The sequence below is a fragment of the Trifolium pratense genome, linkage group LG1 (genome assembly GCF_020283565.1).
Source record: "Trifolium pratense cultivar HEN17-A07 linkage group LG1, ARS_RC_1.1, whole genome shotgun sequence".
In the NCBI taxonomy this organism is placed as follows: Eukaryota; Viridiplantae; Streptophyta; class Magnoliopsida; order Fabales; family Fabaceae; genus Trifolium; species Trifolium pratense.
In genome coordinates this window covers 49,960,993-49,986,040 of record NC_060059.1, presented here as the reverse complement: position 1 = coordinate 49,986,040, position 25,048 = coordinate 49,960,993, and the positions used below count along the sequence as shown (strand labels likewise).

The window sequence follows — 25,048 nt, the reverse complement described above, 5'->3', positions numbered from 1 at the left end:
TTAGTGTTGATGCCAAACTTCTAGATTTGAAAATGATGGACAATGAGTATACATTGAAGTTGGAAAACCTAAAAACAAAACTAGTCTCTTTGCCTTTGGTTTCTAGTGCACCCCAAGATTCTTCCACCCTAAATATCGGTGTTGAACCAAAAACGAGAAAGACATCAACACTAGAAGATGCTTTTAATGTTCAATCCAAAGAAGCACTGAATTATAAAATTGCTAGGATGATTTATCCTACAGGGCTGCCATTTCAATTTTCAAGAAATCCTCACTTTAGGGAGGCTTTAGCTTATGCTACCAACAAATTGAGTACTACATTACTTCAAAATGAGCGGAACCACGTGGAAAACTTGTTGCAGCCGATAAAAATACATGGAATCAAAAGGGTGTTACTATTGTTAGCGATGAATGGAGTGATCCACAGAAAAGACCTCTTATTAATTTCATGGATGTCAGAGAGAGGTTTCTAAAGGCCGTAAATTGCTTTAATGAGGTAAAAGATAGAGAACTCATTGTTAAACGCATCAAGGAGATATTTATAGAAGTTGACCCTTCAAATGTTTTGCAGGTAGTGACGGATAATGCACCTGTTTGTAAGGCAGCATGTTTAATTATTGAGGCTGTAAAGAAATAAACAATTTGTATTTCCTTGATATATAATACATGAAAGGTACATATAGAATACAATTGGCAGACCAGTAAGCACTAATCTAGCATGAGAATCAGGGCAATTATTCTTCCTATAAATGCTAATTCTAAATAAGGAAACAACTAATTATTATTTACAGTCAGTGTTATGAGCTGTACAAAACAGAATATGCTGATTCTGAACTAATCTCTAATAACTTCCTACAAGTTTCCTTATATTTATTGGACTCTATGTGTTGTGCATACATTAAATCTTGCTTTGAAGAACATGTGCAGCCAAGGATACTGAAGAAATAGTGTTGTATATAAAGGGTGTTTTTGGATCACCAAAATTGCAGATGATGCAATGTTTATCAAGAACTTTGTCAATTTTCACTTCATTCAATCCATTAAAGTTGCTTTTGGTTGCTTCACCAACAAATGGTGATTAGTGATCAATTGTCTTCTTACAGAATGGCTAAGTGAAGATCCTAATAGGGTCCCTCCACATCAAGACATTGAGCTCCTTGATGACAGAGAAAAATGTTTTAGAAGGGTGTTTCCTGATGCAGATGAAAGGAGGACAATGAAGTTTGCAAACTTCTCAGATGGAAGAGAAGTTTCAAATATCTTGATACTAATGTTGATAGAGATAAAAACATGGTGGTTGGTTCATGGTGCTCGAGCTCCATTACTTCAAAATGTTGCGTTTAAGTTACTTGCACAACCTTGTTTATCATCATGTTGTAAAAGAAATTGGAGCACATATTCATTTATCCATTCTTTGAAGAGAAACAAGATGCACCACATAGAGCGGAAGCTTTAGTATATGTGCATAGTAACCTTTGACTTCTATCAAGGAGCACTCCCCAATATCATCAAGAGGAAACTAAAATGTGGTATGTCGCTGGAGATAACTTTGGATTAGATGATAGTGGATTTCTTGAAATTGCTGACTTGTCTTTGGATGTGCCAGGCTTTGAGGTTGGTTTTCTCAATGTGGAGGAGTGACTATGATACGATTTGTATCATTTTGTTTTAGATGATTTTCCTTAATTGAAAGTACTTAGTTTGTTTTGGTGGATTTATGTCTTATTTTGGTTTATTGAAAGTAACTAAGTTTAAATAATCTGAAATTTTACTTCTCATTTTAGACTTTATAAATTTTGCTCAAAAATTGCATTATTTTATTAATATATATAGCCATGTCCGTGTCCTATGTTTTTTGCATTAACATTGTCCGAGTCCGAGCTTCATAGAGTTACCCTTGTTTTTCAGATTTTATTTATGTTGATGCCTCTGTATAGTTTTCCAACCTAAATGCTTGACCTTTGATGGAAGATTGAATTTCTAGCACTATAAATGGAAAATGCTTTAAACTGAGCAACCATGGTCAATGTTTCGGATTTCATATAGGTTTCTGTCTAGTACACTAACATTTTTTTAGAACCTACCCTGACTGTATTCTACAAACCTACCCTGCAAATGTAAAAGGAATAATTACTCATGTTATTAATGCAATCAACAGTATCTAATGTTTTGCATCATGACAGAGTTTGAGGACAAACAGGCATGTAAACAAGCATATTTTAAGGTATGCTGGATATCTTCAACTGTTGTTTTCCTAAATAGTATTGTCTTCCTTTTTATGGACAGTAAATGGATCTTTTTAGTTTCATGCACATCGGATGTTTTAGTAGGTTTTTTAGTTTCCTGGTTAGCTTTTGTATACCTTACATGATCTTCCTTGGTTAGCATTATCCGTCTTACACAATATTGCATTTATCTCCTAAAGATAATGATAATTTTGCTAGTGTTTCAGCTGCTTGGTTACATGTTTTATAATTTTATTTGCTGTGTTATCCTGTTTCAATTTTGATTGGCCTTTAGATGTATTGGATTGCTGAGTTGTTCTTTTCTTTTGTAATTCATAGTTTAAACTTACAATTTCAATTACATATTGTTGAAAGTTTGAATCAATATTATTATTATAGTTTAATAGAGTTTATTGAGTTTCTTAGGATTCCTATTGTTACTAGTTTTAACTATAGGAATTATGAGTATTAGTTGGTGTGTTACAAATTTAAGGTAGTTTAATTCTGATTTATGTTTATGTTTTTTATGTTATGTTTTTCATGTATTTAAAGGATGATAATATCAATAAAATTGTGTGAGTTGTATTCCTCCTTCCTCAAAAACAACCAACAGTGGTATCAGAGCTTTTTTCTTGAGGGACCTAGTGAGGTTGAGAGTTCCATCAAACACACACACAAAAAAAAAAAAGAGATCAAAATGCAATCAGAAAACTTAGCCATAAAATTGCCAGTTTTTGAGGGTAAAAATTATCACTTATAGAATGGAAGCTTATCTTGAAGCTAATGATCTTTGGGAGGCTGTTGAGGATGAGTATGAGATTGATCCATTACCGGACAATCCAACGGTTGCACAAATTAAAATTCATAAGACGAAAAAGCAGCGAAAATCAAAGGCAAAGTCTTATCTCTTTTCTGCTGTTTCTGAAGCAATCTTTACAAGAATTATGACTCTGAAGTCAGCCAAAGCAATATGGGATTTTCTCAAGCAGGAGTACGAAGGAAATGAGAAAATCAAAGGGATGCAAGTGCTGAATTTGATCAGAGAATTTGAGATGCAACGGATGAAGGAATCAGAAACAATCAAGGAGTATTCTGACAAACTTCTAAGCATCGTCAACAATGTAAGATTGCTTGGAACTGAATTTTCTGATACAAGAATAGTCCAAAAAATTCTTGTAACTGTTCCTGAGAGATTTGAGTCCACCATTTCTTCTCTAGAAAACTCCAAAGATTTGTCAACCATTACTTCTCTAGAAAACTCCAAAGATTTGTCAACCATTACTTTGTCAGAATTGGTGTATGCTTTGCAAGCCCAAGAACAAAGGCGACTTATGAGGGAGGAAGGCACGATTGAAGGTGCTTTACAAGCAAAGTTGAAGCTCAATCATGGCCACAAAGGAGAGAAGAAAAAGGCCCAATGGAACAACTTCCAGAAAGGAGAAGGTTCTAATAAATTGAGTAGTAAAGCTGAAGATGAGCAGACAAATTATCCTCCATGTCAGCATTGTGAAAAAACAAATCATCCACATTTCAGATGCTGGAGTAGACCTAATTTCCGTTGCAACAAATGCAATCAGCCGGGTCATATTGCAAAATTTTGCAAAAATGAAGTACAACCTAAAGTTGAGGCACAAGTGGCTGATCAAAATGAGGAGGAGGAATACTTATTTGCAGCAACATGTTTGTCTACCGACAAAAATAAGAAAAATTGGTTGGTTGATAGTGGATGCACACATCACATGGCCCATGATGAAGAGTTGTTCAAGAAGTTAGACAAAACAATTGTTTCAAAAGTTACCATTGGCAATGGACAAAGTGTTGATGTCAAAGGCAAGGGAGTTGTTGCTGTTGAAACTCTCTCGGGTACTAAATATATTTCTGATGTTTTATTTGTGCCTGAGTTGAATCAAAATTTGTTGAGTGTTGGACAAATGCTGGAAAAACACTACACTTTGCATTTTAATGACATGAAATGCACCATATTTGATCCTGTTGGTGGTGAACTAATGTCTATTAAAATGAGAAATAGAAGTTTTCCGATAGAGTGGAAGCAAACAGCAATGCATGCATCTACAAGTGTAGTAGAAGCCTCAAATAAAGAGAAGAACGGAGTAGAAATTCTCCAAGGCCAAAACTCTAAAACTGCAGAAGAAAAATTTGATGATAATGCTAATTTTTCTGTTAAAAAGTGTGAACCTCATGCTGAAATTTTTGAAATGTGCAATGTTGCTATGGTCAATCCTTTGGGTGATGCAAATGTGGCAAACATGGATGGTTGGAGAGTTGTCATGCAGGAGGAGAAAAATATGAAAGAGAAAAATGAATCTTGGCAATTTGAACACAAGCCAAGAGATCAAAAATTGAATAATGTTAAGTGGGTTTATAGAACTAAACTTGATCATAATGGTTCTAAGAGCAAATTTCAGGAAAAATTGGTTGACAAAGGCTTTCGGGAACATGAAGTTTATTTTTCTAATGATTTTGCTCATGTGGCAAGTCATGAAGGGGCAAGTTTTGAAGCTGAGAAAATCTACAAAGTTCATTAGAGAAGTTGAGAAGTCCAAAGAAGAGAAATTTGAAGTCAATAACTATTGATTCAAGGAGGAGTGTTGAAAGTTTGAATCAATATTATTATTATAGTTTAATAGAGTTTATTGAGTTTCTTAGGATTCCTATTGTTACTAGTTTTAACTATAGGAATTATGAGTATTAGTTGGTGTGTTACAAATTTAAGGTAGTTTAATTCTGATTTATGTTTATGTTTTTTATGTTATGTTTTTCATGTATTTAAAGGATGATAATATCAATAAAATTGTGTGAGTTGTATTCCTCCTTCCTCTAAAAAAAACCAACACATATGCATAAATATTGCTTTCAGAGGAATAAAAACTTATTTCTCTAACATCTCTTTAGTGGCCTCCTGATCTGCAGATGGATAATGCTTTGATTGATGATCGAAGGATACATATGGATTGCACTGGAGATGCTACAATGAAACAATCCACAAAATACATCTTGAAGGACAATAATTCCCAACGTGGTGGACATAATGCGAGGTCTGTACTTCTGATGCACGTGTCTATCTTTTACTGTTTGAGTTATTATGTCTGTTCTAACAAAGACTACAATTTAATGGTGTAGATATGAAATGGTTTTTGATGGAGATAACGCGGAAAGTCCAAGGCGTGAAACGAAACAATATTAAAATGCTTATCAATGGATACAACACCATTTTCAAACAACATAGTTGATTTTAAACTTAACACTGGATTTTCGTGTAGAGTTTGGATCAAATACGGGTTGGACCCCGTGGATTTTAAAATACTATGTTTACCTTAGTCAATTTTTTTTTTTGTTAAACTGTCTGAACCAGTCGTAACACTATCTTTTGATAAGCCATTTAATAATAAATTTTTGTATTATGGTTTTTCCAGAAACTTTCCCGTCTCTAGTTTTGAAAATCGCTATATACATAATTGGAGGTTGAATGTAAATATGACTAAAACCAAAACAAAAAAGAAACAAACAACATCTTTTACAATCAAAGGAGTATTTCCGATTTTTGTTGGGTGTAGGATCAATAGTGTTTCTTTCTGATGTTAGCGTTTCTTTTGAAACTTATATCTGTCAAGAACACTCTTAGAAGAATACACCAAGTTGTCTCTCACAAAATTACAATGAAAAATTATGAGAAAGTTGATTGCTAAATTTTGCAAAGTGCTATTTATAGGTAAAATTAAAATGATGTTCCACATAGGCAAACATTAAGTCTAAACGAGCAATGAACTCGTTCACACTTAAAGGATGCACCGGTTCATCCAATAAAAAAGAAAACAAAAATTACATCTAACCATTTTGCACCGGCTCATCACGTAGATGCACGGGTTCAAAAATCCCAGGATGCCGCTTTGCACCGGTGCAAGATTCTTTTGCGCCAGCACAAAATTCTTTTTGATTTTTGAGACAAGTCTATGCACCAGTGCAAAATATTTTCTGGATTTTCCCATATTTCTTATGCACCGTGCACCGGTTCAAAAACCAATTTTTAGAAAAACCAAATTTGATGTATCTTTTGCAAACAAACCTTTTAGAAAAACTTTTTGTTAAATTTTTGCCTACTTCAAATCAAGTTACTTAAAAGCTATTTTTGACATCATGCGAAACAAGAAGAGAACACATGCATTGACACGACGAACCATGGATCTGAAGTTAGAATAGCTTAGATAGGGGAGTGGTAAAGGGGAAAACGACGACGGAAGCGATTATGGAGGATATTGAGAGTGAAAGTTTTGGTCGTTGAAGAGTGAAGGTTATGGAAATCGAGAGCGAAGGTTTCACGAAATTGAGAGGAAAGTTAGCGAAATTAGGAGGAAACTTAGTGAAATTGAGAGTGAATAGTGAAGGTTATGAAAAAATGGTGATGTTGGTCGTTGAAGATGAAGTTCAGGAGAGTGAGAATAAAAATAGGAAGAAGAGGGAGAACGAAAACAATAGTGCGCGTGTTGGAAAAAAGTTGATTATATTAGCCACGACTAAACTGTGGCAAATCGACATCTTTACCCACTGTCAATTTAACCGTGGCTAAACAATGGATTTTTTTGTAGTGATAGTATCATAGGACACTAACAAGTGTTTTAAAGGACACATATTAACTTTTGACAATCTAAAATATTATATGCATATATGCACTTCCAAAGGAATATCATATCATCATATAGTGAAAGTTAATGTGGATGTGATCCTTGTGATAAATAAGAGTTCTAGAAAGTGACAAAGAAAATGCTTATAATATAAACATAAAATTGTAAGAATAACACATTAAAAGTCAGAAGAAGACAAGAAGACAAGATAATGTGATGTATGATATTTTTTCTTCAACATGTACAACTTTGGGGGTGTTTGTTTCAAGTCTACAAATAATATTCCTGGGAATATATGGGTAGGAATATATATACCCATGTTTGTTACAAGGTTGACATAAAATTAATCCTGGATATGAAAGTTTCTTGGAATAAAATAACTTCCAATAACTTCTCTTATTCTCGTGATTTTATTCCTAAAGGGGTGTTTGTTTCGTGGATACAAAATTGATTCCCAGGAATAACTTTCCGAGAAACATAAAAGTAGGAATCCTATTCCCAGAAAAATAGGGAAAAAAATGTTTGGTTGGTAACTTTATTTCTGGGCAGTTTTTCTTAAAAAATTCCAAAGAATAACTAAATTATGTTTAGTTTGCAATCTATATTCCTGAGAATTAATGTTATAATTATCAAAATACCCCTGATGTAGATATAATGAAATCACCAATATTACCTTGGAGATTTGTAAAATTTGTTCACGACGATCATAATATTTACTAAATATGTTCATATCAATGTCCATAAATTCTCTCCTACGAGCTTTGATTTCCATTTCCATTAAGAAAAAATAATGGGTATGTATACGGACTGGCGGTTAGAGTATGTCAAAGGGTAAAAATGGGTTTTCATAGCAGAACATGAGTTCATGGTTCCAAGGAACAAAATTTTCCAGCCCTCATCTCATGGGAATAAATTGGAGAAGAAGGTGGGGGGAACGTGAGTAGTTTGAGGTTCCTGGGTACTTTATATTCCAAGATTTTTTTTTTCTGTTTCAATGTACCAAACGTGAGTTTATTTATTTCCAGCCTCAGTATCCTGAGAATATTATTTTAAGAAGTGAAACAAACGCCGCCTAAGAAAATGGGTGGAAAAAAAAAATCCCATAAAAGTGGAAAATACAATTTAAATAACTTCCAATAACTTCTCTTTTTCCCATCTTTATGAATAATTCCAAAGGGCGTTTGTTTCAAGGTTATTAATTTTACTCGCAGGAATAATATTCTCGGGAAATAGTTATAGGAATTTTATTCCCAGGTATTTTAAGAAAATCATGTTTGGTTAATATCAATTACATTCCTTGGAAGTACAGTTCGTTTTTTTTTTAATCCAATAGCCTAGTAGTGTTTTATTGAACCGTTTTGGTAATTCGGTTCAATTTGGTTTTATGAGGAAAACTAAACCATAAATGGCTCAACATAAAACTCACAAACTTTCTTTCTCTCGTGTTTCCCTGCCCTCATCGAGAGAAGCCGCGAGCAGCGAAGATGTCAGTGCTAATGGTCACCAGTTTAGGGGACCTTGTAATCGATTTACACACCCAAAAGTGTCCCTTAACCTGCAAGAACTTCTTGAAGCTTTGCAAGTTCGTTTTCAATTCCTCATTCTTCTTTTTTGTTTTTGTTTTTTCTCTCTCTAATTCTTTTTTATTGACATCAATCATTATTATCTTAACATTTTTTTTTGTTGATTTGATCTTGTTATTAGGATTAAGTATTATAATGGTTGTTTATTTCACACTGTTCAAAACGATTTCACTGCCCAAACTGGTGATCCAACTGGAACTGGAACTTCTGGTGATTCTATTTACAAGTAATAAACCCTAATTCCTTTTATTTTTTATTGCATTTTCTCGTAATTCTGTTTTCTAGGGTTATTAATTGATTAATATTTCAATTAGAGTTTGTGAAGCTTTCTGTTTTTATTTTTAGTTACTGTTAGAATGTATGTTAGAGTTTGTGTTGTTACTAACTCACTACTACCAGCTAGCTAGCGCCTCCAAAATGCAGAATGTTGAGAGTTTGGATGAGATATGACTTTAAAATGTGTTGGGAGACATCCCTCGCCTTACAAGCTGGTTTTGCAGAGTTAGTTTTGACCAACCTATTACAGACCATAAATAAAGAGGGAACAAAAAGGGGGGGTTATATGGTATAATTTGGATTTGAGAGTCAATGGTAGCGGAGACAAGACATTACAATATTGTGGTGAAAGGGTAAACCCCATAACATAATATAATACTATTTATCCACCGTTTGTATCTTCAATCTTGAGTTTTACCCTTGATGGGAAAATACCCATTTGATGATTTTTATCAAAAGGAAAAAAAAACTTGAGTTTTGGGTTTTTTGTATCATTCTATTAGGACAAGCCCAAGTCCCAAATAGGTTAAAGATAAGACCTGATTAAAGTTTATGGGTGTGTTTGATTTGCTAAAAAATAAGGGATTGAATTAAACATGACAACTTCAATTGTTTTGTGTTTGATTTTAAAACTTTTCTTGGGACTGAATAAATTGGGAGGCGAGAAACTGGACAAAAACTGAAATTTTTGCCTCTCACTAAACCACATGACAACTTTTTGTCTAAAGTATAGCTTGTATAAAATACCAAAATGACTTTTTGTCCACCAAAAATCATACAGGTCAAAAAGTTGTTCAATACTTCAAAAATTTGTGTTGTTTTGTCATGAGTTGTATTATCCAATACTCTTACCTTTTACAAATCAAACAAACTCTATAAGAGTGGCACCCCTCACCTTACATGCCGATTTTGTAAGGATAAGTTAGACCCAATATAAAGATATTATACATTGATATGTGGCTTCTCAATAAAGGGATCCCAGTCACCAAACAAAATCTCATTTCTTTTCTTTACGGATTTAACCCAATCTATTAGGAGTTGGGACTCTTTTAAATAGCCAGATCCCTGCACTGGAGACTTGGTTTTTATTTTTTATTTATGGACTTCTGTTTGTTCAGGTTTCTTTATGGTGATCAAGCTCGATTTTTCAATGATGAGATTCATATTGATCTAAAGCATTCTAAGACTGGAACTGTTGCCATGGCTAGTGCGGGAGAGAATATGAATGCTTCACAGGTATTGCATTGTTTTCTGTAGCAGTTTGACTATTGCTTTCCTGTTTACTTGATCTACATGTGTTCTTCACTCACAACCTTGCATAATGCTTGAGTAATTAATGCATCGGATAAAGTATTTTTCACTTACTATTGTTTTTCATGTTTCTTTTTTCAGTTCTATATAACTCTTCGTGATGACCTTGATTACCTTGATGGAAAGCACACAGTAAGTATTCTAGGCATCATTTCCTTGCTTTGATTGTTTAACTCATCACAATGAATACACCAAATTATTTTACTTATTCAGGATTTGGATAGCTATCTTCTGTAAATTTCATTTCCACTGCACAAAATGTTTAAATTTTTATGTACCATGAGTCATGACTGTGGGGATAAGTATTCTTTGTATTCTCTTTCAATAATTAATATGATAATACTTAATATGTACTTGTTGTAAGCCGTTTGTATTTTACAAAGTTATCGTGCTTATCGCTAGTCAAAGACAAGAAAGCAACAATAAAATCTAAAATTCTAAATGTAAAATTAGCTCAAAAAAGATCCCACTCCAGTCTTAGTTTGCACTACACAGCTTCCTCAATATACAATGGATCACCTGACACCATACGAACTTCATCCATGTAGATCTCCACCGATAACAGAATCACCCATCCATTTAGATCTTCACTTCTAGCAGAATCACCCATCCATGTAGGAGGTTGTCCCTTGAGGTAGCCCTAACTCCCTTGCCCTCTTTCAGCCTTCACTAGAGCTATCTTCCTCTCTTATAACTCCTCAGTCCTCCCTACAAATCTCTCCTACATTTCCATCAGTATTTTCTCCATTCTCATTTTTACTCGCTCCTTTTCACCCCATTCCAAGTCTGCTACAATTTGCTTTTCATAACTTTCATGCCAATCAAATTGCTTACCTTCTTCAAAAATCTCATCCCTACTCACAACAGCTCTATTAGTAACTGGATCAAATATCTTTTAGCTGTTTAATTCCTCATTAACTCTCAATAGTTTACAAGTAATGCTTCCAAAATATCATGTGTAGTCCTTGAATTTGGACACAGGCGTGTGCTATGCAGCCAAAGGCCCAAAATGATCAATTAGGGATTCACTCCGCTTCTAGCATACTATCTACCAATGCAGGACACTTGTTTTGGACCCAAATAGTCTAGTTCACAGCATTCATTTAAAATGTTCTTGTCTGATAATGTGGAACAAACCATGTTTATTACGGTTCTATTTTTCCTTTTGGCTACACTGATCTGTTGCAGAATATAAATAGCTGCAACTTCCTTTTGATCCCACTTTGTTTGCAAAAATCCTTTAACTCATTTGGATTTGAATGAAATTCAGAATCACTCAACCAACATCCCTATTTTTATCTTCACCAGACCTCATCTGGTTACTTTCGTGTTATCTGTGAAGAGCTTTAAGATGAGGCCTATCTGTTATTTCTTTAGCAGTACCTTGTTTGAGAATTGCATTGAGAACTGTCAGATCATTTGCCTGGAAGAGATAGTTCTTCACCTTTAGGTCCATCAAATTCAGCTTCATCTCATCATTATCCTTTCACTTCCTGGCTTAAATAAAGCAGAAAGCAGCCCCCTTAGCAATAATAAAGGCATATGGTAACAGAAAATCAGAACAATTCAAATACAAGTAAACATTTCTGGAGAAAACAACAGTAAAATGAGGTCGCAACCAAGTCTACAGCTAAGCATAAAGAATGTCATCTTGAGTTGTTAAATTTTGAGTTTTTATGTGTATATCAAATTATTTGCATTTTCATCATCTATCTTATTGTATAACCACCACTCATATATTTGCTACTGTTATAGCATTTTTTGGGATTGTTTGCTCCATACAACATATGGGATCCTCAGTGCATTTTGATGAGGGGTTTTGAGTGACTGTTTTGGTCTTTTTTTGGATGTAGGGGAAAAGCATTGTAATTGCTTGGTTTATATAGTGAATGGTTATTCTATTAGACATTAAGCACTAATTTCATCTTTTTAATGTTATTTGACGTTTAGAATTTAAAGAATTAGAGAAAATGAATTTTGGAACTAAAAATGTATTTTGTTAAACAAGTCCTACAATAGATTTTACCGAACACGTGCATTTATATTTTTTATATAATTAATGAAGCTAGACTAGCAGAAGCAGATATTATAAGAAAAGCAACTTGCTATAACTTTCTATCAACTTTTACACTGTTGAATTTATTTCTTTGGTTTCTAAGGTATGCCATCTTTGCAGGTTTTTGGGGAGGTAGCCGAAGGATTTGAGACTTTGACTAGAATAAATGAGGCTTTTGCAGATGGAAAGGGCAGACCATTTAAAAATATCCGGTTTATACTCTTTTTTTGCTGCTAAAAAAATGTGGATTGAAAGTGTTATTTAGTTTTTGTCTTTTTAAGAAGAATGTGTATTCATCATATTGAATTAATTGCACAGAATCAAGCACACTTACATCCTGGAGGATCCCTTTGATGATCCTCCTCAGCTACCTGAGTTCATTCCTGAAGGTTCACCAGAAGGAAAACCTAAAGACGAGGTAAGGGTTGATTGCAGAACTGTATTAAATAGCTTGAAACCAAGAACAATTTAGCATATATGTTATGATCCTTTCTGTTATGAGAGCATTAACTGAGAATGACTCCAACTGAGAAAAAAAAACATTGACTTCATTTTTATTAACTTGATCACATGAGCAAATCCACCTGTTACTTCTTCAGACACATTTTAAAGCAGTAAGCTTAAAGTTATATTAGTAAAGTTTGAGTAATGTGGGAACAATCCTTTTTATGGGTGCCAATCATGGGAGCAAATCCACCTGTTACTTGGTGTTTCTTTCATGGTTTCTTAGAGGGTTTTCCTGATCACGAGTTATTCAGCTTAATAAATTTATTTACTTGCTGTTGTATTGACCAAGTTTTTTCAGCCATGCTTGTAAATTACAACAGCAAATCAAAAATTGATTATCGGATGATTGGATTCTTGTGAATTGTGATATTACAGATTGATTTATATTGGTTGTCACTGTACGACTAATTTGGAGATCAATGACAACCTATGGATGAATATGTTGGGTTTTACTTTTTATGCATTTATCTTATATCAAACATTATAGTGAATAATTCCATTTACAGTCTTCAGTAAGCATACCTGTTTGAATTTCAATGTCATGACTAAATGCAATTTTACTAGGTTGATGATGAAGTCCGGCTTGAAGATGATTGGGTGCCCATGGATGAACAATTAAACCCAGGAGAACTTGAAGAAGTTATTAGATCAAAGGAAGCACATTCTAGGGCAGTTGTGCTTGAGAGTGTAAGCATACGTTACACGAAAATCTTAGTACCTCGTGCTTTCGTATGTGACTATGAGGCATTTGTATAACTCCCTTCCTTCCGTATTTTAGATTGGGGATATTCCTGATGCTGAGGTTAAGCCTCCAGATAATGTACTATTTGTCTGTAAATTGAATCCAGTTACTGAGGTGAGTAATCTTTTATACTCTCTAATGGATCTCTATCATTTCCTTCTATACCCACTCATTTCTACCGAGATAGCATTCAGTGCTTTCTTAACTATTAATGATTTTCTCTTTAAATTATAGGACGAGGACTTGCATACAATATTTTCACGCTTTGGAACTGTATCATCGTGAGTATTACTGACGAGTGGAAATGTCAACATATTTAGCATTAGCATCTTGTATATACCGTTCTCACCTGAAATGTTTGATTATAGGGCTGAAATCATCCGTGATCACAAGACTGGTGACAGTTTATGCTATGCTTTTATAGGTCAGTATGTATGCCCACAATCTGTGTTAAATTTATGCAGGAACAATTTTACAGTGAAATTTATGCAGTTGAGTTTTATTATTCTCAATTGTTTAAATGGTTATTATTTTTTTATTTCTTTAAATTGGCCTCTAATTCCTTACACTACGGTGGTCCAAATTATTTGTATTATTTCTTACATTTTAAATTACATGTATCTATAAATTATATGCCTCATGAGATTTCTTCATGGAAATCTACATTTTCCTGGTTTTTAGAAGAATTCAAAGGTTATTGTTAGAAGCTATGAAGCCCGGACTTGGACACGAACATGACCGGACATGAGGACACCGTTAATGAAAAACATAAGACACGGACACGGGTATATATTTTATATATTAATAAAATAATGCATGAAAGGTTGACATTTCAACATTTGATATTCCTTCATGCGTATATATGGCCTTCCTGACATCTTCAATCATTGAATCCCATATTTCATAAATGAAGACATGAAACTTCTATGTCGATTCTTCTAAGAACATCATAAATAGGATTAGTGAAAGAAAGTATATAATCAACCTATTTCCACCAATTATCATACAACAAGGTATCCTTCACAAATTGTACCTTTTGAACATCATCATCCTTTGTAAGAAGACCATTGATCACTAATCGCCATTTGTTGGAGTCTCGTCTTCAAAAAGTTAAATCTCTTGAACATTACAATAGTGGACGCAAATCTTGTTGAAGCAACCGAAAGCAACTTTAATGGACTGAATGAAGTGAAAATTGCGGACGATGAAATGTTTATCAAGAACTTTGTCATGGGTCAATATGAGATTGTAAATTTTCACTTCATTCAGTCCATTAAAGTTGCTTTCGGTTGCTTCAACAAGATCTGCGTCCACTATTGTAATGCTCAAGAGATTTAACCTTTTGAAGACGGAACTCCAACAAATGGTGATTAGTGATCAATTGTCTTCTTACAAAATGGCTAAGTGAAGATCCTAATATAGTCCTTCCTCATCAAGACATTGAGCATACTGATGAAAGAGAAAAATGTTTCAGAAGGGTGTGGTGTTTCCTGATGCACATGAAAGGAGGACAGTGAATATAAAGTTTGCAAACTTCTCAGATGGAAGAGAAGGTTTCAAAAATCTTGATACTATTGTTGATAGAGATAAAATGGATCAAAAAACACCACACCATTACTTCAAAAGGTTGCGTTTAAGCGACTTGCACAACCTTGTTTATCATAATGTTGTAAAAGAAATTGGAGCACATATTCATTTATCCATTCTTTGAAGAGAAAAACAAGATGGCACCACATAGAGCAGAAGCTTTAGTATACATGCATAGTAACCTTCGACTTCTATAAAGGAGCACTCCCCAATATCATCAAGAGGAAACTAAAATGTGGTATGTCGATGGAGATGAGTTTGGATCATTAGATGATAGTAGATTTCTTGAAGTTGCTGACTTGTCTATGGATGTGTCACTGTGTCAGGCTTAGAGGTTGGTTTTCTCAATGTGGAGTGACTATTGATACGATTTGTACTCAGTTTGTTTTGGTGGATTTATGTTTTTTTTTTGGTTTATTGAAAGTACTAAGTTTAAATAAACTTAAGTTTTGCTTCTCATTTAGAGTCTATAACTTGTGCTCATAAATTGCATTATTTTATTAATATATATAGCCGTGTCCTATGTTTTTTACATTAACAGTGTCCGAGTCCAGGCTTCATAAATTGTTACCCTTGTTTGGGAAATGATCTCCAGATTTTAGTTATGTCGATGCCTCTGTATAGTTTTCCAACCTAAATGGAAAATGCTTCAAACTGAGCAACCATGGTCAATGTTTCTGATTTCATATAGGTTTCTGTCTAGTACGCTAACATTTTTATAGAACCTACCCTGACTGTATTCGACAAACCTACCCTGCAAATGTAAACGGAATAATTACTCATGTTATTAATGCAATCAACAGTATCTAATGTTTTGCAATTTGCATCATGCCAGAGTTTGAGGACAAACAGGCATGTGAACAAGCATATTTTAAGGTATGCTGGATATCTTCAACTGTTGTTTTCCTAAATAGTATTGTCTTCCTTTTTATGGAAAGTAAATGGATCTTTTTAGTTTCATGCACATCGGATGTTTTAGTAGGTTTTTTAGTTTCTTGGTTAGCTTATGTATACCATACATGATCTTCCTTGGTTAGCATTATCCATCTTACACAATATTGCATTTATCTCCTAAAGATAATGATAATTTTGCTAAAGTTTAAGCTGCTTGCTTACATGTTTTATAATTTTATTTGCTGTGTTATCCTGTTTCAATTTTGATTGGCCTTTTAGATGTATTGGATTGCAGAGTTGTTCTTTTCTTTTGTAATTCAGAGTTTAAACTTACAATTCCAATTACATATGCATAAATATTGCTTTGAGAGGAATAAAAACTTATTTCTTTAACATCTTCTCTCTTTAATGGCCTCCTGATCTGCAGATGGATAATGCTTTGATTGATGATCGAAGGATACATGTGGATTTTAGTCAAAGTGTCGCAAAACTGTGGTCACAATACATGCGAAAAGATAATAAGGGTAATAATATCTCTGTAAGCAATTGTTATAGTTTTAGTTTTTGGCATTGTACAGATTGCCAGCCAATGTTTGGTTGTTACAGATTGAAATTTGAAACTAACCCTCCATGTTAATAAAATAATTTATGACTGCAGGTGGTGGTTGCTTCAAATGTGGTTCCACAGATCATATTGCCCGGGATTGCACTGGAGATGCTACAATGAAACAATCCTCAAAATACATCTTGAAGGACAATAATTCCCAACGTGGTGGACATAATGCAAGGTATGTACGTCTGATTGCATGTGTCTGTCCTTTACTGTTTGTGTTATTATGTCTGTCCTGACAAAGACTGCAATTTAATGGTGTAGATATGAAATGGTTTTTGATGGAGATAACACAGAAAGTCCAAGGCATGAAACAAAACACCAAAGACATGACAGGGATGAGCGAGATGATAAAGTAGGTAGGAGGGAAAATTTTAAAGAACGTAGTCATAGAGGTCATAGTGATCAGGAGATGGCTGGCTCAAATAACAGAGATAGGTATGCCAACAGAAGCAGAGGGCTTGAAGGAAATGGAGATGATAAAGCACGACTGGAAAGAAGTGCGAGAGGTTCGGATTCTTTTGCTGGCAAGAAAGACAGAGAAAGGCAAATGGGAAGACAGAGAGATGATGACTACCGACGGAAAGATGAGCTAGACTCGAGGAAAAGAGACTTAGGTGATAGCTACACAGAAAGCCGGGCTAGTCGAGATGATAGGAGAAAAACAGATGGTAGCCATTCGGATAAGAGATATGACAGAGATTATAGGAAGAGAACTGAAGACAGTGAAAGGCAAGATGTGAAGATTGATTCAGGACGAAGAAAACGAAGCCCAGATGTTGACGATTACAAACGTAGAAGGAATGATGAGGATTGCAGAGAAGATTTAAAGATTGATTCCAGACGAAGAAAACAAAGCCCGGATAATGGGGACTACAAACATGGAGGGGACCATGAGGATTACAAACATAGGAGGGAAGATCGAGGAAATAGAAGACATGACACTGATAGAAGGCATCATGGCGACAAAAGATGATTGTTGGTGTAACCATATCCTAATTATGAGCACAGAACTTTGTCAATGCAAGTTTAAGGTAGAGTTTGATATGTAATGAATTGAACAGTATGTTTTGTTTTCTTTGGTTCCATTAAAATTGTTGGTGGAATCAGAAAGTCTTGTTTACTAAGTTCTATGCCGAATTTAATGTTTGGAACATAGTTAGAAATTGTGTCTAATATCTTGTCTTGTTTTTTAGAGTATACCAAAGAACAAAACTTACCTATAGTAGCATAGGTAAATGCATGAAAGTTAAGATTTCAATAACAGTTATGCAAATACAATTATAAATTGTTATTTAACTTAACAATTAAAGAAACTTATGGGAATGAAAGTTTGGTGAAAGAAAGATGGAGTTATCTCAAATTAAAGAATTTGTTATTTAACTTAACTTTTAATTGAGTGCGTAAGATTTTTAGGATGCCACAGTGATTATCTCAAATTCTATAGAGGAAGTGGTACTAGCTTGAGTTTCTCAAACATAACCATTTTATAGCACTTACAAGTTCTAATTATATGCTGGGGGCTTTGCACCATATGCGTATGTAATCTTCGAGTTTACTGTCAACTTCTTGCATGTACCAAGTTGGTCCGATTTTTGGTTGGTACAAAGTGGTTGTATCTAGCTGAGGAGGTTTAATTAGGCAGTAGTTGAGAGACATTGGTGGTAGTTTTTTCTGCAGAATTTTTCTGCATAATTGCAGTTTTCTTGAAACTCTCGAATGCTTGGAGGAAAGGGTATATATTTGCTGAAGATGCTTTTTACGCTTTGATTTCAGTATAGTTCTTGTGCATTGTTTTTGGTGTATTTTGACTGTTATAGATAATCCATTGAACTTTGCACTCCTTGTGCCTGTTGTTTTTGGACGTGTTTTTCGAAGTCTTCAATAATCGCATTTAGTTATTGAGACCCAAACTCATCTAAAATTTTAATTATAGAAGGAAAAAATAATTAAATCTTCGTAGTTACAACTTACAACGATGAGCTCTAGAGACTCAACTCTCCTAAACTTTTAATTATAGAAAAGACATCTTAAAGAAATCTTTTCATCCAAAGAAAAGTGTCTTGGTTGAGAGGATCCATAAACTGCTTTGTGCTTAATTTGCATCAGGCAAAAGGGGGTCTATAGGAACAGATTCACCTAATTTCCTTCCCAAACTTAATAGAACCCAATACAAAAGCCCTGCTGAAAAGAAACTAATAAACCAAGCATTGTTGTAAATCACAACAAAAGCATTAGAAATTGAACTCACAATTCCAACTTTGTGCAAGAAACCAGGAACAACAGGTAAAATTCCAACAACCAAAGCAACAATAGCTGCTAAATTAAACCCCTTTGAATAATAATATGCACCAAAAGGACTTCTTGTGTATAAATCACTTACTCTCAACTCCATGTTCTTTATAACATAATAATCCACAAGAACAATCCCTCCAATTGGACCCATCAATGCAGAATAACCAACTAACCAAGTATAAACAAAACTCTCACTTGACTTCAAAAGTCTCCAAGGTTGAAAAACAATTCCAAGTATCGCAGTTAAGAAAGCACCTCTTCTAAAAGTAAACCATGATGGATTAAGATTAACAAGTGCATTTGCAGGTGCTACAACATTAGCAGCAATATTGGTTGTAAGTGTTGCAAGACTTATACCAACAATTGCAAGTATACCAGTTGTTAAACCACCAATTTTACCAACAAGTTGAATTGGATTAGAAATAACTTCACCAAAAATCACTTTTGTAGATGAAGTAACTACTAAACCAACAAATGTAAATAACCCCATAAAAATTGGTAACCCAATTTGACCAATAACTTGATCCTTTTGACTTTTTGCATATCTAGTAAAATCAGGAATATTAAGAGCCACAGTAGCCCAAAAACTTATATTAGCAGTAAGTGAAGGGAAAAAAACAGACAAAAACTCTGAATTTGTGAGCCTTGAAGATAAAGAAAACATGTGACTAAAACCACCAGCTTTAACATAAGACCAAATCAAAAGACATGAAGTGAGAAAAATGAGTATTGGAGCTGAAAATTTCTCGAGCTGTCTAATTCCATCAACACCCCTCAATACTATAGCCAATTGGGTCACCCAAAAAACCATAAAACATGAAAATTCAAGTGGTGAAGTACCAAGCCAAGGTAGTGAATTTGACAAAAAAGTGATTTTTTTAAGTGAATCTGGTAGTAGAATGAAAATTGCTTCACCACCAATCCATGATTCAATTCCATACCAACCACAACCAACTAAAGCTCTTAGAAGAGTTGGAATGTGAGCACCATGAATACCAAATGAGGATCTAGCAAGAACTGGGAATGAGATACCATATTTTGTACCTGCATGGCCAGTTAAGATAAGAGGGAATAAAATGATGATGTTGGCAATAACAACGGTTGAGATTCCTTGCCACCATGACATGCCAAGATCAACTAAGGAACCAGCTAGGTAGTAAGATGGAACACCAACAACTAGTCCTACCCAAAGAGAAGCTATTTCTAGACCTGAAAATGTTCTTTGTGTTTGTGATGTTGGTTTTAGATCTTCATTTGTGAGTGTTGGGTCAGGTTCAAATTCAAGGTTTTTGGAACATTTCATTGAAGAGATTGAATGTTTCATTAAAGGTTGTTTTGAAACATGCAATGTGTTTATTAGTTTTGATGACAATGGGAGATGAGTGGAAGGGTAAAAGGGTCTTAGAAAAGTAGTGGTGGGGTGATGAAGAACATTGAGGGATAGAATTGGAGATTTGAGTAACATGTTCATATTGCAGTTTGTGAATTTTTCAGGTGGTTGTAGAATGTAATGGTATGATGGAGATAGATAAATGAGTGATCAGTATTGTACTAACATTTTCTCTAATTTAGCTTTTAATATCTCCGATATTTTTTATAAGAAACGATTGATTTTTTAGTTTCATTAAATAACTAATGTATTTTGTCTATAATATATATAAAATACATTAAATATGTAATGAATCTAAAAGTGAATGGTTATTTTATAAAAATGACCGGAGAAAGTAATATTAACGGTTCTGTTGTATGGTGGATCTCTTTGCATAAGATTTTTGTTTTCGATTCATTTGGTGACTTAGAATTTTATTTAGGAGATGATCTACAAGGGTAGTTTTCATACTTCTAAAGTTGAAGGATTGGCTTCAAAAGCATGGATCTCAAAAGTTTGCTGCTAATGTTGATCTTGTTGGGGTTATTCTACATAGGAAAATTATTGTAATTAAGAGGAAGTGTTCATGTTCCTATAGTTTTGCGATGAAAATAGTACTAAATCAGTAACATCAAGAAACTTCGAACACAAATTCAATAACACGAAATTGGAAGAAGTCATTTAGTCAATAAATAAAAAACCAATTGAAAATTGATAAGGAGAAGTGGGAAGGGAGAGAAAGCGCAGAAAAAAAAAATTTGACTGGAGTGGATCTCAAAAGTTTGCTAATGTAAGAACAAATATATTAACCGTTAGATTAGTTTTTGTTTACTGACATTATTTCTTTTTATGAAAATAAAAGAACAAATATACGAACATGTGAGTTGGGAACGAGGAGTGGAGTATCACTCTCCATTCTGTCATTTCTCCTTAAAATCTCCAAAATTTGGATCTTTTATCATATTTAAATAAATTATTAAATTAAATACAAAATTAATTTTACAAATAATTTAAAAAAATCACAAAATATTAAAATTTTACTATATTTTTCATAGAACATTAACCCGGACGATAGCACGGATAAGTTATACTAGTATATAGATTATTGGAGCGCAGCTTTGCTCCATTGATAGGAACTCCATTTAATCAAGTTGAATGCACATGACATGTGCTAAAAATAAACCAAATAGCTGAGATTGAAGCTTTAATTAAGTTTTATAGGAGCTTTAATTGACTTTAGCAATTTTGTTAGAAAGAACGTTGTCCCCCCTAAAGGCCAACATGTTTTGGTGAATGTCCTTTTATAGTAAAATTGTTCAAGACATGAAAATTGATTTTCACATAGCACTAGTCAAAAAGCTGTTTTTGGATGCTTGAAGGCAGCACATGCTCAAGATTTTCTCCTGGCTATCTCCATTGATGGATTAGGCCAACACATGTCCCCATTAGAGTATTATACTATCTCTAGGTACCGCCTCATGATTCCGTTATTTCATAAGGATGATGTTTGCCCTATTTGTCGTAAGGCGTGCCTTGATACTTTTGGGGAGCATATACAACTCATTGTAGGGAGCCTCTAGACTTAAAATACAGACATGACCTCGTTAGAGATGTACTTTTTTATATTTTTAGGCGTGCCTCAAACATGAAAAAAGTGCTCTGACAATCAACACGTTTTTATACCGTTTGCATTTCACACTTTTGGCTTTCTATCACCAGAAGCTGTAAAATTTTTTAAAAGAGTTCAAAGAGTCCTGCATAGTAATGTTGTGTCGCCTAGGTCTATGAATGTAGTTTTTCAAAATTAGGTTTTGCTATACATAAAAGTATAGCGATGCAGCTTGCTGCCCGTTTGCCTTTTGTTCATGTATAACTATCTTATATATACATATATATATATATATATATATATATATATATATATATATATATATATATATATATTTGCTCCCAAAAAAATATTTATTTTATTAAAAAAAAAAAAAAAAACCATGTGTGCTTCTTTTCTGATACATCTTTTCATCCTGTGTCTCATATTTTTCGGTGAAATATTTAGTTCCTATCAATTCCAATCAAGAATATTTTGTTGAAATAAATTAGGTAAAAACTTAGAATTTATTGCCTTACGAAAATTATTTATTTAATACAATTAGTGCCCAAGCCTGTGCCAAACACCGAAAATAAAATAACTATGAAATTTAAATAAAAATTTTGGGTGTGTTTGTTTCGGGGATTAAAATTATAATCTTAGGATTATTATTTCTTGGAATATTATTGCTGGGAATATTATTCCTATCAATATGTTTGGTAAATAAATAAAGTTCCTTGGAATATTTTTAAAATAAATTCAATTAATATTTTAAAATATTAAAATAAAAAAATAAATGAGTTAAAAATAATGGGAGAGTGGGGAGTTATGAGTGGTTACCTCTTATTCCCATGGAATGTAAGATTCCCACCATTTAACATGGGAATAAAAAGTGAGAAAGTCATGTGTAATTTATATTCCAAGGAATAAAAAGTTCCTAGGCATAATTTTTTAAAACTTGAAACAAACATAGGAATTAAAGATTCCCAAAGTCACATTCCTGGGAATAAATTTATAATCCATGAAACAAACGCCCCCTTTGTGAAAAAGTAAGGTCAATTTACATAAAGTTAGTATACATTTATTTTTTTGAGAAATAATTTAGCATAAATTTAAAATAAATTAAAAATACACACAAAAGTTAATAGTAATATTTAATATTTTAAAAATCAGACCGGTTTCACCGATTGAATGAATAATCGGTCTACACAATTTTGAAAAATGGTCTAGACAATTTAAAAAAAAAATTGGAGGTAGAAATTTCACAATTGTATAAGAAAAATGTGTAAAGAAGTCACAATTGTATATGTTTGAAGGTTCACTATATTTGTCAAAATAAAAATTATATATATTTTTCATCAATATATATATATATATATATATATATATATATATATATATATATATATATATAGTACCCCCTGTAAATGACTAAGAAAAATATAAATTATAAAAAAATGCCCCCATATAAATTACAATAAAAAGACCCCGTTTTAAAAATAAATAAATAGAGTTCTCTATTAATATATGAATATAAGCACCAATATATGCTCACGTACATATAAATTACAGGCACATATTAACTTGTAAGTATAAATGTATGCATCGTATAAATTACAAAAAAAAAAAAAAAGAAGGCCACTGTAATGTTCTTTTGGTCCCTGCAATGTTAGTGAATTTGAGTTTTAGTTCCTAAAAAAAAAAACTTTCAATTTGCCCATTTAATTTCAAATTAGTTTCATTTTAGTCCCTAATATGGTCATGTCACACAAAAACGTTGACATGGCTAGAATCTATTGATTGGACCACTGCTACATGTTCAGATGGTGCTGACTTGAAAAATTACAGGGATGAAAACCAATATTCGCATAAATTACTTGGACGAAAACCAAAATTTCCTCAAATTACATGGACGAAATTTAAAATTCATTAATGTGAGAATTCTTCCATTTTGATTTTTCTTGAATTTTTTTATAAATTTTGTTGTGATGGGCATCTATTGAAAAAATCATTTTATTTAGAAAATGTGCACTCTCTATTCCTAATTATACGATCTTTTACAACAATTTTTTTATTTTTTATTTAATATAAACTTCTCTACAAATTTTTAGATGTATTTGTTGCACTTTTCCAAATATATTTCTCACTAATATCATCAATTTCCATTAAAAAATGAAAAAAATAACACAAATTTATTTCTCTAACGAGCTCCCCTATTACGAATCGTTTGGGGAGAACCCAAATTTAATTTCTGATGAGAATAATTCTTGGCCAATTTTTTTTTATAGAGATGGTTCATATATTTAGAGACAAAGAGTATTAGACTATGAGTCTTAAACCAGAAACAAAAATAGTTTGATTGATATTTGAACGCGTGTTTATAGTTTTCTTCTTAAAATTTAGAGTTAGCCTAACTCAACTCTACAAAATCGGCTTGTAAGGTAAATTGCCTCTAGTTTATAAACACATGTGGATTGCCTAGTTTATAAACACATATTCAAGTCATCTTGCAACCAATGTGAGACTTCTTAACATTTCTTAGATTAGAAATGTGAAATTGTAACTATATTCTCTTATCAGAGTTGTCCCTAAAATTTTGAGTGTCATATTCAAATTATGAAATTGGTGTCTCATTTATTTTATAAGTCGTGTAATTTTTATTTTTTTGACGGATTTACAAGTTATATAATTGTAGTCTAAATTTATGTAGAAAATATTTATTTTAACAGAAAGGATTCGTTATATGATTTCTCAAGAAAATATAAATTTTTATGGTCACATTATATTAATTGTTGTTAAATACATTTATTTTATAATTTTTATTACAAATTTAAAATTGAACTTTTAAATAATAAATATTATAACTCCAGTAAAAAAAAAAAAACCATTCCAACTTCCCTCTTCTCTCTCTGTCGTGTACCCTCACCACCACCACCACTCTCTCAAACTCATCAAATTTCACCTTCTCAATCCAACCCCATTTTTCACATGCAAATCAAGGAATTGATTCATTAGACTTCAAGAAACAAGGTAAGAGGGTCATCATTATCACTCTCTATCTCTCTGTCACGATCTCTCTCTATCTCTCTCCCTTACCATAAAACCAAATTCTGACTTTTGACTCTAAACCCCTGTGTAATCTTTGCATGCATGTTGTCCTGTGCAAATTTAAGGGCATGAACTGAGAAATAGACGTGTTGCAGCAGAAGAAGGAGTTCAAGAGCAACATTGGGGGTTTGAGCTTGAACAGGATCCTATATGTTTAAAGGAAATCTTCAATTTCAAAGGTGGGTTCCTTTAGCTTCTAGCCTACCTTTCTAGTTCCAGTCAATTTTAGAATAAATTGTTATGCATAAATTTAGAAA

At 33.2% G+C, this 25,048-nt stretch overlaps 3 protein-coding genes across 7 annotated transcripts in view; 2 read left to right on the top strand and 1 right to left on the bottom strand.

Moving 5' to 3' along the window:
- Positions 1-5,647, top strand: part of LOC123902342 (peptidyl-prolyl cis-trans isomerase CYP59-like) — a 29,261-nt gene extending 23,614 nt beyond the window's left edge. For 2 of the 5 annotated variants that reach the window (XR_006807564.1, XM_045952037.1), the window contains 3 exons: positions 2,184-2,224; positions 5,157-5,281; positions 5,367-5,647. Coding sequence is in view for 3 of the 5 variants with exons in the window: in XM_045952037.1 (XP_045807993.1) it covers positions 2,184-2,224; positions 5,157-5,281; positions 5,367-5,430 (230 nt within the window). In the remaining 2 variants the exon portion in view is untranslated. Of the gene's footprint in view, positions 1-2,183; positions 2,225-5,138; positions 5,282-5,366 lie in introns of all 5 variants that reach the window. The other 3 variants (XR_006807563.1, XM_045952036.1, XM_045952035.1) reach the window with 3 other exon arrangements.
- A 2,596-nt stretch (positions 5,648-8,243) lies between these two features.
- On the top strand, positions 8,244-17,712 carry LOC123902340 (peptidyl-prolyl cis-trans isomerase CYP59-like). The gene is made up of 14 exons (XM_045952032.1): positions 8,244-8,447; positions 8,570-8,674; positions 9,843-9,960; positions 10,117-10,167; positions 12,212-12,303; positions 12,410-12,509; positions 13,163-13,285; positions 13,377-13,454; positions 13,575-13,621; positions 13,709-13,764; positions 15,763-15,803; positions 16,249-16,345; positions 16,480-16,609; positions 16,696-17,712. The coding sequence occupies exons 1-14, from the start codon at positions 8,350-8,352 to the stop codon at positions 17,405-17,407; spliced, it is 1,848 nt and encodes a 615-aa protein (XP_045807988.1). The 5' UTR covers positions 8,244-8,349; the 3' UTR covers positions 17,408-17,712.
- Positions 17,713-18,355: 643 nt separating this feature from the next.
- LOC123902341 (purine-uracil permease NCS1-like) lies at positions 18,356-20,270 on the bottom strand. Its single transcript, XM_045952033.1, has one exon. The coding sequence runs from the start codon at positions 20,195-20,197 to the stop codon at positions 18,527-18,529; it is 1,671 nt and encodes a 556-aa protein (XP_045807989.1). The 5' UTR covers positions 20,198-20,270; the 3' UTR covers positions 18,356-18,526.
- Between the last annotated feature and the right edge of the window lie 4,778 nt (positions 20,271-25,048).